Source organism: Cucurbita pepo, chromosome LG16 (assembly GCF_002806865.2).
Source record: "Cucurbita pepo subsp. pepo cultivar mu-cu-16 chromosome LG16, ASM280686v2, whole genome shotgun sequence".
Taxonomy (NCBI): Eukaryota; Viridiplantae; Streptophyta; class Magnoliopsida; order Cucurbitales; family Cucurbitaceae; genus Cucurbita; species Cucurbita pepo.
The window spans coordinates 5,476,709-5,494,059 of NC_036653.1; the positions used below are offsets into that span (position 1 = coordinate 5,476,709).

The 17,351-nt window shown below is 37.4% G+C and overlaps 2 protein-coding genes across 7 annotated transcripts; both read left to right on the plus strand.

The window, feature by feature from the left end:
- Nucleotides 1-88: 88 nt before the first annotated feature.
- LOC111777095 (histidine kinase 2-like) lies at nucleotides 89-9,918 on the plus strand. 2 transcript variants are annotated; one of them, XM_023656535.1, is made up of 15 exons: nucleotides 89-1,310; nucleotides 1,872-2,141; nucleotides 2,440-2,922; nucleotides 3,226-3,501; nucleotides 4,024-4,193; nucleotides 4,313-4,525; nucleotides 4,643-4,829; nucleotides 4,951-5,002; nucleotides 5,090-5,319; nucleotides 5,420-5,518; nucleotides 6,066-6,733; nucleotides 7,605-8,084; nucleotides 8,241-8,662; nucleotides 9,235-9,393; nucleotides 9,473-9,918. In XM_023656535.1, the coding sequence occupies exons 1-13, from the start codon at nucleotides 933-935 to the stop codon at nucleotides 8,482-8,484; spliced, it is 3,750 nt and encodes a 1,249-aa protein (XP_023512303.1). In that variant the 5' UTR covers nucleotides 89-932; the 3' UTR covers nucleotides 8,485-8,662; nucleotides 9,235-9,393; nucleotides 9,473-9,918. The 2 variants fall into 2 exon arrangements, with proteins under 2 accessions (XP_023512303.1, XP_023512304.1); XM_023656536.1 differs by having other exon boundaries at nucleotides 89-1,256.
- Nucleotides 9,919-14,231: 4,313 nt separating this feature from the next.
- LOC111777643 (scarecrow-like protein 21) lies at nucleotides 14,232-17,211 on the plus strand. Of its 5 annotated transcripts, XM_023657334.1 has the most exons (3): nucleotides 14,232-14,331; nucleotides 15,415-16,228; nucleotides 16,334-17,211. In XM_023657334.1, the coding sequence occupies exons 2-3, from the start codon at nucleotides 15,479-15,481 to the stop codon at nucleotides 17,093-17,095; spliced, it is 1,512 nt and encodes a 503-aa protein (XP_023513102.1). In that variant the 5' UTR covers nucleotides 14,232-14,331; nucleotides 15,415-15,478; the 3' UTR covers nucleotides 17,096-17,211. The 5 variants fall into 5 exon arrangements, with proteins under 5 accessions (XP_023513102.1, XP_023513098.1, XP_023513099.1 ...); XM_023657330.1 differs by having other exon boundaries at nucleotides 15,415-17,211; XM_023657331.1 differs by having other exon boundaries at nucleotides 15,412-17,095.
- The last annotated feature ends 140 nt before the right edge of the window (nucleotides 17,212-17,351 follow it).

Sequence of the window (17,351 nt, forward strand, 5' to 3'; positions counted from 1 at the left end):
CGCTGAACGGTGCGGTCTCTTTCAAGTAAGTAAAAGTGAAAATGACGCAGAAGGACGAACAAAACGGGGCTGAAGAGGGTAATAAAGGCATGATGGTTGAGTGAAAACGCCTTGCTCTGCTGCTGTGGCCTAGTAGCTGAGTGAAAAGCTAAAAAGTAAGCCAAAATTGGACGACCCATTTGGAGAAATCTTGCCAAAGCCGAGGGGATTCTGTTCTTGAAGTTTTGAATGAATTAATGTGTTGATTAGAGGTTTGATTTTGATCATAGCTTTTGTTTGCTTTTGCTTAACGTTCTTCACTGGATGATGAGATAATGATGTACCCACTTTGAGATAGGGAGAACAAGAGGGAGATACTAAGAGGGGATGCTTTTTTCTTTTTTCCACTGTCTGATTAGTGATCATTGATTCCAGTTGTTGTAATTATGGAGGAACCAACTGGGTTTAACCCTCTTTGAATAAAAATTCCCCTTCTCCACCATCTTATAATTGATTCCAGTTAAATTCTGGCATGAGCCAACTGGGTTTTTACCTCCGTTCACGTGAAGCAGAGGAAAAAGGAAAAAGGAATCGACCCATTTGAGAAAAAGGGTCAATACTTCTCCCCATCTCTTTACTAGTTCACGTAATCGTTACCAAAATAACGACTGGGTTTTATCCAGTCTGTTGCCGCCATGATTCGTACGAAGATTTTAGTCGATTAACGCCAGTGATTTCTATGGATTAAACTTCTACACAGGTCCAGATTAAGGGTTCTGGGATTGGAGGCCAGAACGGGGTTCTTTTGGGTCGTTGAATAATGATTAGTTCAAGCGGATTCTTACTCGAGTGCTGATTTTGATAAGAAGGGTCAGTGAAGAATTGGTGGTATTCCTTTAATTTGTGGGTTTTCTTGTTGAATTTGTATTGTTGTGTTCCGGTGGAGGAGTTTTATGTGGAGGGGTTGCTCTGGCGGAGCTGGGGTTTTGCTCAAGCTCTCAAGGTGCTTGCTGAGGATGTCTGTGAGCTGCAAGTTTTCTACCTCCAATGGAAAATTTCCAGCTGGGTTTAAGCTGAAGAAGGCGAAGGAGTATCTGTGTTTGTTAAATTCCACCGGAAAATGGAAGAAGAGGCTTCTCTGTCTTTGGATTCTCGCTCTACTTATACTTTTGAGCCGTTGGTTTTCCTTGCGTTCGTATAATGTAAATAGTGGCACAAAACAGAAGACCTCGTACTTGTTCGACGAAGAAACTCGAACTTTTCTGCGGCATTTCAATGTAAGCAAGAATCAGCTTCAAGCTTTAGCTTCCTTGTTATCCGAATCAGATCGGGTTAGTTCTTTTACAGTTCAATTTTTTGATCTTTTGATTTGGCAAACAATATCAGCTAGGATCTCATATCAACATTGTTCTTCTTTTCTCATTTATTTTCAACTTTGGAGCTGTGACAATGTAAAAGACTTGGGAATTGTTGAATTCATAGTCTGAGGCAGGCTGTTTATGACTATTTAATGAATTTATCACATTAGTTTAGGTAGAAATCATTGAAGTTCACTTCCAAGCCTGATAAACTGAGGCAATATACTAGGAACCATCAAGCTATATGCGTTGTACCATTGGCAAACCTATCCATTGTATAGGTATACACCAGACAAGTGCCTCTTATCTTTCCCAAATTATGTAACAGGAGGAGGATTAGAGAATAGCTTCATTAAAAGGTTTTCATTAGATTATGTAAGAGCCCAAACCCACCGCTAATAGATATTGTTCTTTTTGGACTTTCCCTTCCGGGCTTCCCCTCAAAGTTTTAAAACGTGTCTGCTTGGGAGAGATTTCTACATCCTCATTCCCCTCTCTAACCAATGTCGGATCTCACATTTATATTTGTTGCAGATATCGGGGTGCACCAATGATTTTGGACCTGACACATCAGAGTTGGATGGAATTGGCTGTGCTCAGAGGTTACTGTACTGGGAGCAAGATTTGCACAAGCAGTATGTATGGGTTGAAGAAAGTGCAGATTCCAATGTTGGGCGGTGCCCAGTTCGAACTGAGAAGATCCCTGAAAATTCTGACCAATTATTCTCTGAGGACATAACTGTTCCATTTGCTACAGACTTATCCATCTCTTTACTTTCAAATGGAAATCAGCTTTGTGGAAAGGTAGATAAGTTTTTATATTGGAATTAGTAAATGTAGCTTTCTGTGCTTGAAAACTTCATCTTTCTCAATTGGCAACATTTAAAGAACTATTTTTTTTATTATGATTCTTATCTACTAGAGGAAATTAATGGAGTACACCTCGGTTTGTTTATTCGTTTATCGATATCATTTGATAACAGAACAAATACATTACCCACCTTTGAATTTTGATGATGATAAGCACTATCATTATTTAGTTCTTACGCATAGAAAGTTAACTTTTGAGTTGCTGATTAATCTTGCATCTGGGTATTATCAGATAATTGAACAAGCAGGACAGCTAAGATGCCTTATAAGAAAGCACTGGAAGATTTTCTGTAGTTTATTGATTGGATGTTTTTGGGTTCTTCTTGGACTGGTAGTGTTCCAGAAAGTATCTGGTTTCCAGCTAAAATTGTGGAACAAGAAACATCCAAAGCCAAATCAGCCATTGGTTCATCAACAGTGGGTCTTACTAAGGAGAAAACAGCATCAAGTCAAAGATTCTCCTAAAAGCGCTGGTAAATGGCGGAAGGTGCTCTTAAGAATATTTATCGTAGTTGGGATCGTCGGGTCCATTTGGTTATTTTGGTACCTGAACCAGACAGCCATTTTGAGAAGAGAAGAAACACTTGCAAACATGTGTGATGAGCGAGCCCGGATGTTGCAGGACCAATTTAACGTTAGCATGAACCATGTTCATGCATTGGCTGTTCTTACCTCTACTTTCCACCATGGAAAACAGCCTTCTGCCATTGATCAGGCAATGCTCTTTCTGTTTGCCATTATTTTGTTTCTTCTCTGACATATAATTTCTATACTAACATGAATATGGAAACCGGATTTTAGTAATCCTTCCTTGAAGAACAGTTCCCATGCTTATGTTAAGTTTTAAGAAAATATGAATAGCAAAATAGTGTTGTTTACACGACCATTTTCAATTAAGAATTGCAATAACTCTAATCTGGTTAATTCAAGGAATCAAATGATTGTACTGAAAGAATTGTGTTCGAATCCTAACTAGTCTTCTGTCTAGCTGATTAATTGTGAATTCTTCTCTCTGCAGAAAACATTTGGTGAATATACAGAAAGAACCGCCTTTGAAAGACCGCTGACTAGCGGTGTAGCTTATGCTCTGAAAGTTAATCACTCAGAAAGAGAGAAATTTGAGATGATGCATGGATGGACGATAAAGAAAATGGAGACTGAGGACCAAACTCTTGTTCAAGATTGTGATCCAGAAAATTTGGACCCTGCACCCATTCAAGATGAATATGCACCTGTCATATTTTCTCAAGAAACAGTCGCGCATATAGTTTCTATCGACATGATGTCGGGAAAAGTGAGTACTCGGATACTATTTCGTCATGCCCCTGAAATTCTATTCCGAATTAAGGAGATATGAATGAAAACGCCTAAATGATCATTCTCTTTTGTTGATTTCTAATCTTTAAACATAGCCATGTTTTTGTTCCAGATAATGGCAATGAAAGCTCTCGTTTCCACCTGTTAGGTTTTACAATGTGCAGGACTTATGAATTGAAGTTCTACAGAACTGTTCGATTGTTTTATCATTACGGCTAAGTGTTCATTTGTTATAATTTTGAACAGAGTTAAACAAGTCTTGTCATTTAGTTCTTGAAGGATAGCTATTTCTGGTGTCAAATTCTAAGGCACCGCTATGTTACTGTATACACTTCTGGCTCTATAGGAAGCCTGTGATCATACATGATTCATTTACTCTGGGGTCCCTATACCCTCCTTATAATGGAGCAGATTTGTCAATATTGAGAGTGTTCATTTTTTGTGTCTATTTCAGTCACTTAAAGGATTAACTTCTTTACATAATGCTTCTGCCTTGCAGGAGGACCGTGAGAACATCTTGCGAGCTAGGGCGTCTGGGAAGGGAGTGCTTACATCTCCTTTTAAACTTTTGAAATCTAATCACCTTGGAGTTGTTCTCACATTTGCTGTCTATAACACTGACCTCCCACCAGACGCTACTCCCGAGCAACGTATTGAAGCTACTGTTGGGTAATTTTGTTTCTTGGAAACTTGTTACTTCTGTGCGTGTGCATACCCTTTCTTGAAAGTTCCGTGTCATAGTTAACAAGCTGAACCTAATTATCGGTCTTGAATTCATTTCGTCAAAGTTATCTAGGTGCATCATATGATATCCCCTCACTGGTGGAAAAGCTTCTGCATCAGCTTGCTAGCAAGCAGACAATTGTTGTGAATGTTTATGATACAACCAATGATTCTGCTCCGATCAACATGTACGGTTCTGATTTTACCGATACCGGGCTACTGCATATTAGTAAACTTGATTTTGGGGATCCATTAAGAAGGCATGAGATGCATTGTAGGTAAGTGCTCACCTGCTGTGTTGACTTCATGTCATTATGCTACTTACCTATATGAATCCAATATTGTGGAATTACTGTTGATTTCTCATGAGCTCAGAGCGTATCATTTGGTTACAGATTCAAGCATAAACCTCCACCTCCTTGGACGGCTATCAATTCATCAGCTGGCGTCCTAATCATTACCTTGTTGGTTGGCCATATATTTCATGCAGCAATAAGTCGGATTGCAAAAGTGGAGAATGACTATCACGAGATGATGGGGCTTAAAAGTCGCGCCGAAGCTGCTGATGTGGCAAAATCACAGGTGCATGTCAAAACTTCCGATATTCAAAGCGTGCTCTCTCCTTTGTATTCCTTTCAATATTTTACTACATTATCTAGAGAGACAATGTTTGTTAAGTTTGCTGAAGTACTGCATTTTGCAGTTTCTGGCAACAGTTTCCCATGAGATCAGAACACCAATGAATGGTGTTTTAGGTAATATGAATGCTATTCAATTGAAAGTCAATACTATAAATCTTCACACTTATATCTTGCATAACAACGCTTAAGTACTTTATGTAGGCATGCTCAAATTACTGATGTACACTAACCTTGATTCAAAGCAACTGGATTTTGCCCAGACTGCCCACGAGAGTGGAAAAGATCTGATATCACTCATAAATAAGGTTCTTGATCAAGCTAAGATGGAATCAGGAAGGCTTGAACTTGAATCTGTGCCCTTCGATCTGCGTGCTATACTTGATAATGTGATCTCACCTTTTTCTCTCAAATCTAATGACAAGGGAATTGAGGTAAATTGATCAATTTATTTCCATGTTGATTTCCAAAAATGTGGTTCTTGGTGGTGTATGCCTTACATGAAATTGATTTCGTGCTCCCTTTCGTGTGAAGTTGGCTGTTTATGTCTCTGATTTGGTGCCTGAAGTTGTCATTGGTGACCCTGGACGCTTTCGTCAAATAATTACTCATCTTGTTGGAAATTCACTCAAGGTTAGATTTTATTTACGATTAGTTACCTTTCGTTATCATCTGTAAGCCTCGTTGATCGACTGTGCCACCGCATATTTGAGATGAAAAATAAAGAACAGAACAACATTCTTGTGCCCATTTTTGCAACTCATGATTAATTTTGATGTTTCTAGTTCCTGAAATTACCAGTGTTCTACATGTTGCTCATTTCTTGCACATGGAATGTATATAATCGTTCGGTAGACACGAACACATAGAGGTTGTTGTCTATGACATTCCAAGGATTCCTTGTTTAATATTTTAGCTGCTGCAAAATCCGGCATTCTCAAGGCCCCATCTCCTATTGGATTTGTAAGTTAGTTGTGATGGCTTGACATTTCATTAGGACCAATTTTACTCTCGGAATTCACACTTTCGAGACGTATACTAATACAACCTTTTAACCCATGCTTGCAAAAAACTGACGCTATGGTGTGCTGCAACAATGCTGCACTGTTATGTTCTCTGGGATCTATGCTGATTTAACTTACATTTGCATGATGCCAAATTTATCCTGATTTTAATGCAGTTTACTCATAAAAGGGGACACATATTAGTCTCGGTGCATCTGGCTGACGAGGTGAGAGGTCCAGTTGATTTTATGGACATTGTTCTTAAACAAGGCACATATGTAGTTGGAGATACATCAAACAATAGTTGTACTACATTCAGTGGGTTACCTGTGGTGGATAGATGGAAAAGCTGGGAGAAATTCAAAAAGTTCAGCAGGACGGATGCGGTGGAGGAACCCAAAACAATTAGAATACTCGTGACCGTAGAGGATACAGGTGTAGGAATTCCCCACGATGCACAAAACCGAGTATTCATGCCTTTTATGCAGGCAGATAGTTCCACATCTCGGACGTATGGTGGCACGGGAATAGGATTGAGTATTAGCAAACATTTGGTGGATCTCATGGATGGGGAGATTGGGTTTGTGAGTGAACCTGGTATTGGTAGCACATTTTCTTTTACGGTTTCTTTCCAGAAAGGGGAAATTAGTTCTTTGGATACCAGACAGCCGCACTGTGATCTGGGTGTTGTCGATTTCCAGGGGCTAAGAGCGTTAATAATTGATAATAGCTGCGTTCGAGCAGAGGTCACGAGATATCATCTTCAGAGGCTGGGGATCTCTGTTGATATTACTCTGAGTGCAGAGTCTGCTTATCAATATCTATCCAATGCCTCCAACACAAGGTAAGTTTTATTAGTCTTATTCATCTTATGCCGTCATTGAAGGAAAATTTTCATTTGGGTGTCAAACTTGGCTCTTGTATAGCAAGGGACTCTATAGGCCAATTGGAGACTCAATAAATTCTCCTTCAAGGCAAATGAGCGATTAGCATATTTATTTCTACGATCTAATAAATTGTGAGATCCCACATCAGTTGGAGAGGAGAACGAAACATTCCTTATAAGGGTGTGACAACCTCTCCCTAGAAGACACGTTTTAAAACCGTGAGGCTGACGGTGATACGTAATGGGCCGAAGCAGACAATATTTACTAGCGGTGGGCTTAAACTGTTACAAATGGTATCAGAGCTAGACACTGGGCGGTGTGCCANCAACCTCTCCCTAGAAGACACGTTTTAAAACCGTGAGGCTGACGGTGATACGTAATGGGCCGAAGCAGACAATATTTACTAGCGGTGGGCTTAAACTGTTACAAATGGTATCAGAGCTAGACACTGGGCGGTGTGCCAGCGAGGACGTTGGGTCCCCAAAGGGGGTGGATTGTGAGATCCCACATCGGTTGGAGAGGGGAACGAAACATTCCTTATAAGGGTGTGACAATCTCTCCCTAGCAAACGCGTTTTAAAACCGTGAGGCTGACAACAGTACATAACGGACCAAAGCAGACAATATCTGCTAGCGGTGGGTTTAGGCTGTTCCATAAATGATTAATGAGCATATGGCATCATGTAGTTGTTCTATTTAAAGTCGAATTTCGACATTAGAAAATATGTATATCTATATTATTGATATTTTAAGGTTCGGCTAGAAAGGATATATTGTTCGGTATCATGTTCAACTATTACTAATACGCTTTAATTTTCGAAATCAACAGAGCATCAACACAACTGGCCATGATTCTTATAGACAAAGACATTTGGGACAAGAAAGAGGGTCTCAAGTTCCATCTTTTGTTTAAAGAGCATGTGAATGGTCCAAAACTCTTTCTCTTGGCATCCCCCAAAAGCTCCAATGAGCAATATGAACTTAGATCTTCTGGCCATGTAAATAATGTGTTAAGTAAACCTCTTCAGTTAAACGTGTTGGTCAGTTGCTTCCGTGAAGTCTTCGGGATCGAGAAGAGGAATCAAGTAATTATTAAACGACCATCGACTCTTGGAAATCTGCTGAAAGAAAAGCATATCCTGGTTGTGGATGACAATGCTGTAAACAGAAAGGTGGCCGAAGGCGCCCTAAAGAAATATGGAGCTGTTGTAACTTGTGTAGAACGTGGAACGGATGCTGTGGCTCTCCTCAACCCTCCACACAACTTTGATGCTTGCTTCATGGACCTCCAGATGCCTGAGATGGATGGGTAATATCTTCCTGCTGTTTATGAATTTGCTTTATAACTAAGCCATATTGCCTGGGAGTAGTCATAGATATCACATTCTTTGTCATAGCATTGCCAATCGATACTACAATAGGTTGACTTGCTGTAATCATGATGCGTATCGAATATTATATGCAGGTATGAAGCTACAAGACGGGTCCGTGCTGTAGAAAGTGGCGTGAACGCGAAAATTTCATCTGGGGAAGTGTCAAATGAGGATAATAAGGTCCATTGGCACACACCAATATTTGCTATGACGGCAGATTTAATTCAGGCTATGAATGAAGAGTGCGTGAAGTGTGGGATGGATGGTTATGTAGCTAAGCCATTCGAAGAGGAGCAGCTTTATTCGACTGTAGCACGTTTTCTTGAAACTGCTTGACACAATGCTGCACATAGCGGCAATAACCGTTCCTTACCTCTCTGACCCGAAGCTCGTCGCTCTTATGCAAGGATGGATGGCTCCAGATTATGGCTGCCCATCTTCTGACTACTCTATCCAGCTATCGGATGGTGGATGGAGCTAACCTGGTCGTGTCCTTCTCATCTGTTAATTTGTGGTAAGCTTCCATATTTCCTCTACATGTTATTTCTTGATGAGAGGTCACATAATTTCATTCATAACTCTGACTGTTTCTGGGTAGGGTGCCTGTTTATTCAACATCAAATTTGGTTTTGGCCTTCCTTATGAGTTAATTATGAACTGATAAATCTTCCGATCAACGAAATATTCCTTATAAGTGTGTGGAAACCTCTCCCTAGTGGTAGGCTTGGGCTGTTACAAATAGTATCATAGCAGTCACTGGACGGTGCGAGGCATTGGTCGGAGTAAGACTAGACCCTCTCCTTAACAAACGCGTTTTAAAACCATGAGACTAACGGTAATACGTAATAGGCCAAAACAGACAATATCTGTTAGTGGTAGGCTTGGACTATGATACTTTTCAACATGTTTTCAACTGCCTATAGCAGATCAAGGGCAACTCGTCGCTCGAGTTGCCTTTTCTTTTGTGTTATTTTAGGCACTTAAAGACGTTCTCCCATTTGTTCGAAATCATCATTTCATGTTCTTTGAAACTTCTCCATTATTCCTTCACCACCTAAAAGATTTGTTCTTTGTTATTTGTTTCAGGAATGACAACCATGATTAGGTAGTGTTAGCAGTGGGTGTAGGCTGTTGGGGGAAAAGCGAGCAAACGATGGATGATCCATGGATTTGCATTATGCCATGTCCCTCCAATGGCCATAAACTAACAAATGGCTTCCTAGATGGCCCTTGACTGCTTGTCAAGTAAGTGCCTGTCCATTCTTTTTCCATTTGCCAAACAAGAAAGGCTACATTATTTACACTCTTCCTTATCTTGACGTAGGTAGACTCGAACGTTATGATTTGCCGAAATTACTCGTTTATGAACCCTGAAGACTTTTATCTCCTCCGAGATGGCCCTTATCGAATTCCTCCCTCGTCGTGCATTGGAATGATAGAATCTTCACCTTTTTCCGAGCCGACTATGATTGATTCGACATTTTTCACTAGTTGTATGTATCCTGATAGATATAACAAAATACCAAGTATAGACATTTGAAAGAGTATTGTATATTCCCATGTATACAAGAATTTGTCTGCTTACAAATTCTCGAAATGTCTCGTGGAAGGTCGATGGTTTCATTTTGAAGCTATATAAAATTATGTATGTTCTATATGTAAAGGAGATTTGAAAAATTGAGTAAGAAGAGCATTTTTGCTTTTCTTACCGTACATACTTGGTTATATCATATAAAACTATGTATAGTAAATTGAACATGTACTTTTGCACTGTGTATACTCTCTTACTGTATATACTTGTTGAAGTTATCAATATAATCCTTTAGTCAACATTCTTCCTTGCATTTTCTCTCTCTTGTTCTTTGTGTTCATTTAAATCGAGTGTGTGTTGTTGTGTGATCCTAACATCAGCTGCAGCAAAATCCAACCAAACCAACCTTGTCTTAACCCAACCTTCAGAGATTGAAGCACCAGGGTGGATCCCGTTTCTTCAAAGGAGATGTCATGTAATAGCCTAAGTCAATATTACTAGTTGATATTGTCTGTTTTAGCTTGTTACATATGGTCAGCTTCACTGTCCACAACTTTATAAGGAATGTCTTGTTCCTCTCTCCAACTAACGTGGGATCTCACATGCTATCATTACGACTTTGATCTTTCTTTTAGTAAATTGCAAAAGTTACCCGATTATACTATCTAGAAAAATTGGCATCATTGAAGTGGATCATCCTCTTACATTGAACCCATGTGGATGCTATGAAGCATGTTTGTGTGATACTCATTAACTCAAGAGAAAAGAGGTTAAATAACACTACAAAAATATTCAAAGGCTATAAGATTGGATGTCTAAAACAAAGAATCATTCCATTTCCTTCATTTTTTTTTCTATTAACAATGTTGATTCTCAATTAAAATATAAAAAGCAAGAGAATCACTATGTTCCATCATCACCTCGAGTGCCTAAATCTTTATATAGTTCTCCGTTTCATAAATATTTGTGCTTGTTTTCTCGTAATTTTTTTACCACAGTTTTCATCTTTCTTAACAAGCATTCGAAGTCTTAGCCAACAAATTTTAAGAACAGATACAAAACTCTTACCAGTATGAGTTTATTCCAGAAGATTTTCGATCACTTGAGTTTGATCTGTTCGGATTTTTTTTAGTTGTTACCCACTCTAATTAGTTCGAATGATTCTTTCCTCGAGACTTTTTATTTATTTTTATTTCTTTAATTTTGGTGGGAATAACCAAAAAAAAATGGGTCCCACTCTTTACCCAAATTACACAGCAAAGCGTGTAAATATAAAAATTAATGTTTGGAGGTTGATAGCATATTCGCAGACAAGAAAGGAAAAAAAAAAATATATATATATATATATATATATAGACGGGGGCAATAAGACAACGATTACGCACGAACATGTCGTATCACAGTTACAATCGTACTCTTGTGGCAATGAAATAACAATTATGCGACATTTATTCTAATTTAGTGAATAAATAAGCTGTGAGAAATTCAGACTTTGCAGACAATGTCGACGTATGCTTGAAGTTTAAGTCACGCTTGTGAGAAATGTTTTAGAAAAATGTGAGCGAATAAGTATATTTGAAAACAATTTAAAATAATTGAAGAGACTATAAGTAAAGAAAGAAACACGACGACTTAAATAACATATAATTCAAGGGATGCTTGTCCGCAAAGTTCAAATTTCTCACGGCTGACTTGTCTATTAGGTTAGAACAAGTGCAGCACAATTCAGGGGTTGTTTGTCTATGAAGTTCGAATTTCTCACGGCTGACTTGTCCACTAGGTTAAAACAAGTGCAGCACAATCACTGTCTTACTGTCACAAGAGTGAATTTGTCTTATATGGGATGATCATGGGTTTGCAAGTAAGGAATAGATCTCCATTGATATAAGAACTTTTTAGAAACTAAAATTAAAGCCTCAAATAGACAATATCATACCATTGTGAAAGCTCGTGGATTCTAACATTACAATCAATTATATTTTACGGTCGATATTCAAAATCGCTTGAGATTTGTGAGTGTGGTGTGGGGACTCGATAGCAACTACACAGCACACCCCTCTTACAAACAGCATCATTTTGACATTTTCTTTTTTTTTTCCAATTTTCATTAAAATAAAATCAATCTCAAGATATAAATATCTTTATAAATATCTTCTATCATTTTGAGCATAATTCAACTGTAATTAATATTTTTTTTCAGAGATCTGGAGGCACATGTCCTACCAATTTAAATTAAAATAAAAAATAAATATTAAATATTAAATCGAGATATAAAGAGGAAGGAGACATTATTATAGCTTATAGCTCATGAGAATCACGACAATAATAATGAAGGAAATAAAATGATGGAATTTGGATAAGCTCACTTCAAATATCAAAGTAAAAGGTTAATTAAGCTGTCCACGTTTATATGATTATTACCTAATTAAGTACCTTAATCTTATTTTGGAACCTAACCTAATAACTTAAAAACCTATCCACTTCATATAACGACAAAAAAAAAAACACAATTAAATATTTAATTCAATTGTAATTAATATTAATACTTCGTTTCAGATAATTAATCATAAAATTCTTCTTCTAGAAGAAGAATTTTTATTTTTGGAGATGATTATGCGTAAATAATAATAATAATAATAATTAATATTGTATGTAAATTTGGCACGCGAATAAAGTAACGGACAAAAAACAAATAAGAAAATTTGAAAATTCTTGATTTGTTATGTGTTAGGGTCAGATGCATTGAAACCATATATTAAAATTGTCCTGCGTGCGTTGCACGTGACCTCAACATTTTTATTTATTTATTTATTTTTTATATAATTAAACGCATTCCATGAAAAATCAAATCTAAATCATTGATTCCCCCACTTCTTTTTTTCTTTTTCATTTTTGCACATTTGCTTGATGTGACCTTACTTTCTTCTAATTTACCTTTTATTTTATTAAACTCTCGTTCGATTTAATATGATATGACGTAGGTCAATTAAATAATCGTTAAATTATTTTCGTTTCTCTACTTTTGTTTTAACTGATCGGCTTACTTATTTATATAATATCATACTAAGACTATCCGACTGGCTTACTTATTCGTATAATATTGTACGAAAGTGTTGCTTGCAAATTTAATAAGTATGTTAGTCGACGTTCGGGTAATAGTTTGATATAATATTAAAATGTTTTAGAAATATTACAAATAAAGAAACTTATAATAATAATAAAAAAAGAAACTAAATTAATAAATTTTTTATAAATTTCAATAATATCTTTGAACTTTTAAAGTTTCTGAAAAATTAGTTCTTTATTATTAAAATAGCCTTCAACTTTCGATAGTGTTTCAAAAATACCATTATATTTTAAATTTTTTAATTAATATTGTTAATTTTTTAAAAAAATTAAAAAAATATCAATATTATATTTAAAAAATATCCATGAAATTTTAAAAGTAGCATTAATATCTCTCGTCTTTAAAAAAATTCTTATCTCCAAATTTTTAAACTTACTCTTGAAACTTCGTGAATATTTTTTAATCGCATTTCAAATGGTAAAAATATTTTTAAAACTTTTTTTTTTTTGAAGTTTTAAAATATATTTAAGTGTATTAATTAAACTCTTGTATTTTTGAATATTTTTTAAAAGTTTAAAGACTACAGTAATTTTTAGAGGAAATATTAAAGTTTATTTAATTTAATTTTTTTAATTTAATATTAGAAAGTATAATAAAGGTGGGTGTTTATAAGTTAAATTGAAGTAAAAGGCACTACTTCCCACGTCATCTTTTGCCTTTTAAACTAAGCTTCTTCTCTCCTCTTCCGTGTATGCCACTCTCCGGGCCATCCTCTGTAGGCCCCACTAACCCCCCCAACCCTTATTTATTAAACCTTCAATTTCCCTTTTTTTACCACATTGCCATTTCTCGCCCTCTCCTATTAAATAATATACTATATGCTGTGTATTTTTATTTATAACAAAAATATCTCTGTCACACACACATCTTTATTTCCAAAATTGACCTTACCCTATGGTGTGCCTTTTTCCAAGCAAATAATTAAGAGTATGGTCCATGGATAATCTTTTTTCCAAACCCATGGCCACATTTTTTTAAACAATAATTAATAAAATCAGGGGCGAAATTGTAAATTCAAAATAATCACTCCATGCCGTAGGGGCATGGGATGGTCATGCATTTAAAGTCAAATTATTCCCATATATATATATTATAAAAAAATACTACTGCATTATTGAATTTTCTTTGACCAATTTGACTGCTCTTACTTTTTTTTAATTTCTAAATTTAATTCCAACCATTATTATTAATTATTTCCTTTTTTTTTTTTTTTTAATTTTTCATTAATGAGAGTCGAATCTTTATGTAATTATGAATAATTAAGGGTAAAGTTTTGATCTTTAAATTAAATCACAGGCAACTTAGCGGCTTATCCTTAGGGAATAATTTTTGGGGGTAAATCGGTCATTTCACAAACTAGGTGGCAAAACTGGCGATTGCAGTTTCGCAATAATTAAAGGACTTTTGTTCGTCCACTTTGTTAAATAGTTTCCCAGGTGCTCCTCATATCACTCCCCCGTCTTTCTTCTCTCTCTCTAAATGACTGGTTTGAAGTGAACTCTAGCCCGAAGATTCTTCAAGTAAGGTGGGATGAACAATTTGGTTCATTATGAATCACTGAAATTTTAATCACTTAGTTCAATTTATTCATCTTCTGGTAATTGCATGTCTTCGATGCTTTCTCTGTTCTTGGTTTGTGGAATCTGTTCTTCCTTTGTTCTGGGTATTCATGTTTTCATCTCTGATTCACTATTTCTGCAAATGGGTTCCCTCGATCATGCGAATTCGAGCCCTAAATTGGCTACCACTCTGTTTTTCTGCTCTGTTTTCTCTGTAGCATTTTCGCTGAAATGTAAGGGATGGAATTGCTACAATTGTTTCTACTGCTTGTTTGTTTGGAGTTCCTTGTTTTTCGAACTGGGTTTGGATTTTACAGGGATTATTGTATCTGGGTCGGATTAATGGTGGAGATCTTATAGAACAGGATCATGTGTGAATAGTTATTTAGCTCCTCCTGTTTTTATTTATTTATTTTTATGAAGGTGAATGATGATCTGGTGGGGGATAGAGACGAATACGTGGAAAGATATAATCATGAGTCACCGAACTGATTTAAAATATTCCCCTATGCTTTTTAATTTGCTTTTCCTAAGAAAGTAGAAATTTAACCTCAACTTGTTAGAATTTGACGTTTTGGTAACTCTGGTCTCAGTTCATCCTTATGTTGAACTGAGAAACTCTATGGCAGCTTGAATTAGATGGTTTGAGCCTTGGTATTATTTGTTAGGAATCACGACTCTCCATGATGGTATGATAGAGCATAAGCTTTTATGTCTTTGCTTTGTGCTTACCCAAAAGGAAACTATGATCATTGCCTAAATTAGCCAATACGAGACTCCCTCCTCTGGACAATCCTCCTCTCGAACAAAGTATACTATAGAGTCTCCCTCGAGGCCTATAGAACCCTCGAGTAGCCTCCCCTTAATCGAGGCTCCACTCCTTCTTTGGGTACACATAGTAGAGATATATATGGGAATGATTGTTTTGAGTCAATATGTTCTATAATGCTGTTATGTTCTTCGTTTTTTTGATTGAGGATTTAAACCTGTAAACATGAAAGTTTCCTATGGATTACAACCAGGCTGATCTGAGTTCATTTGTGCAGTAGATTTGGATAAAGATTTCGTTAGAGCAAGGATAAAATCAGTCCCATTCAATATACAATTTCTGAAATGCAAGCTTCTCAGCTTCATAGAGATTCACATATGTCGAAGAGGCTATGTTATCAGCCAATTCAAGGAGCGGATACCTACTGTTTCTCCCAATTATGTTCTAGTGCTGGCAACCAAAGAGCTCAGCTCAATGTCGATGACATCGGTGATCGGTACTGCACTCTGGAGTCGTCCTCTGGTAGCCAAGGCTATGCAGCTCACAACTCAACGTCGAATGTCACTTTCTCATCCAATGGGAGCACAATATCGCAACAGGATTCTCGTTCGAATCCCTCTGATCAGCATAATTCCATTGACTATGCATATGGCTCCCCTGTAAGCGGATCCAGCATAACAGATGATCTTAGTGATTTTAGGCACAAATTAAGGGAACTGGAAAGTGTAATGCTTGGCCCTGATTCTGATGTTATTGATAGTTTTGATAGTATCTTCCAGGAGGGAACTGAGAATCCAGAGATGGGAACTTGGGGGCAAGTGATGGATGTTATCACCAAAGGAAGCTTAAAAAAGATTCTAATAGCTTGTGCTAAAGCTGTATCAGATAACGATGTGTTGATGGCGCAATGGCTGATGGATGAATTGCGTAAGATGGTTTCGGTTTGCGGTGAACCGATGCAGCGATTGGGAGCGTATATGCTTGAGGGGCTGGTTGCACGGTTAGCCTCCTCAGGTAGTTGCATCTATAAATCTTTGAGATGCAAGGAACCAGCACGAGCCGAGCTTCTCTCGTATATGCACATTCTTTACGAGGTTTGCCCGTACTTTAAATTCGGATACATGTCAGCCAATGGTGCCATTGCAGAAGCTATGAAAGATGAAGATAGAGTTCACATCATTGATTTCCAAATTTCTCAGGGTACTCAATGGATCACTTTGATTCAAGCTTTTGCAAGCAGGCCTGGTCGACCGCCTCACATTCGTATAACCGGTATAGATGATCCTGCATCGGCTTATGCTCGTGGAGGCGGGCTAGACATCGTTGGTAGGAGGCTTTCCAAGTTAGCAAAATTGTATAATGTGCCATTTGAGTTTCACTCCGCTGCCATTTCTGGCTGTGATGTTCAGCAAAAAAACTTAAGCATTCGACGAGGGGAGGCTTTAGCAGTGAATTTCGCGTTCATGCTACACCATATGCCAGACGAGAGCGTAAGCACCGAAAATCACCGAGATAGACTATTGAGGCTGGTTAAGGGTCTGTCCCCAAAGGTAGTGACAGTCGTCGAACAAGAATCCAACACGAACACCGCTGCATTCTATCCCCGGTTCATCGAAACGCTGGATTACTACAACGCCATGTTTGAATCAATCGACGTTACTCTTCCAAGACAACACAAGGAGCGAATTAACATCGAGCAGCATTGTCTAGCAAGGGAAGTTGTGAACATACTAGCATGCGAAGGGGCCGAAAGAGTGGAACGACACGAGCTACTCGGAAAATGGAGACTCCGATTCGCAATGGCAGGATTTACAGCTTACCCATTAAGCTCTTTGGTTAATGCTACCATAAAAACGTTATTAGATAACTATTCTAACAGGTATAGGATTGAAGAGAGAGAAGGGGCTCTGTATCTAGGCTGGATGGATAGGGATTTGGTCGCTTCCTGTGCATGGAAGTGAAAATGTAGCCACAAAATGAAGAACTTTCCCTGCTTATTATGCATATCCAAACACAACCATTACTTGTTCCAAATATTTAATATCACGATTCAGCGAGTAAGTAATCTCTTAATTAATTGAGCTATGTTTACGTCCTCAATTTCAAACATGTGAAGGAATCAAATTTGAAGTTCATAAGGCAAGCAATGAAGGCAAAAGAGGTAAAGGGCAGGCTGCCTGAGGCCGACACGTCCTTTCTCATGACTAACATGGCCAA

Coding starts and splice junctions, on each gene's coding strand:
- LOC111777095 (XM_023656535.1), top strand. CDS start 933: ATGTGGAGGGGTTGCTCTGGCGGAGCTGGGGTTTTGCTCAAGCTCTCA. Junction 4,194..4,312: donor CGTATTGAAGCTACTGTTGG/GTAATTTTGTTT, acceptor ATTTCGTCAAAG/TTATCTAGGTGCATCATATG. Junction 5,320..5,419: donor CTAATGACAAGGGAATTGAG/GTAAATTGATCA, acceptor TTTCGTGTGAAG/TTGGCTGTTTATGTCTCTGA.
- LOC111777643 (XM_023657330.1), top strand. CDS start 15,479: ATGCAAGCTTCTCAGCTTCATAGAGATTCACATATGTCGAAGAGGCTA.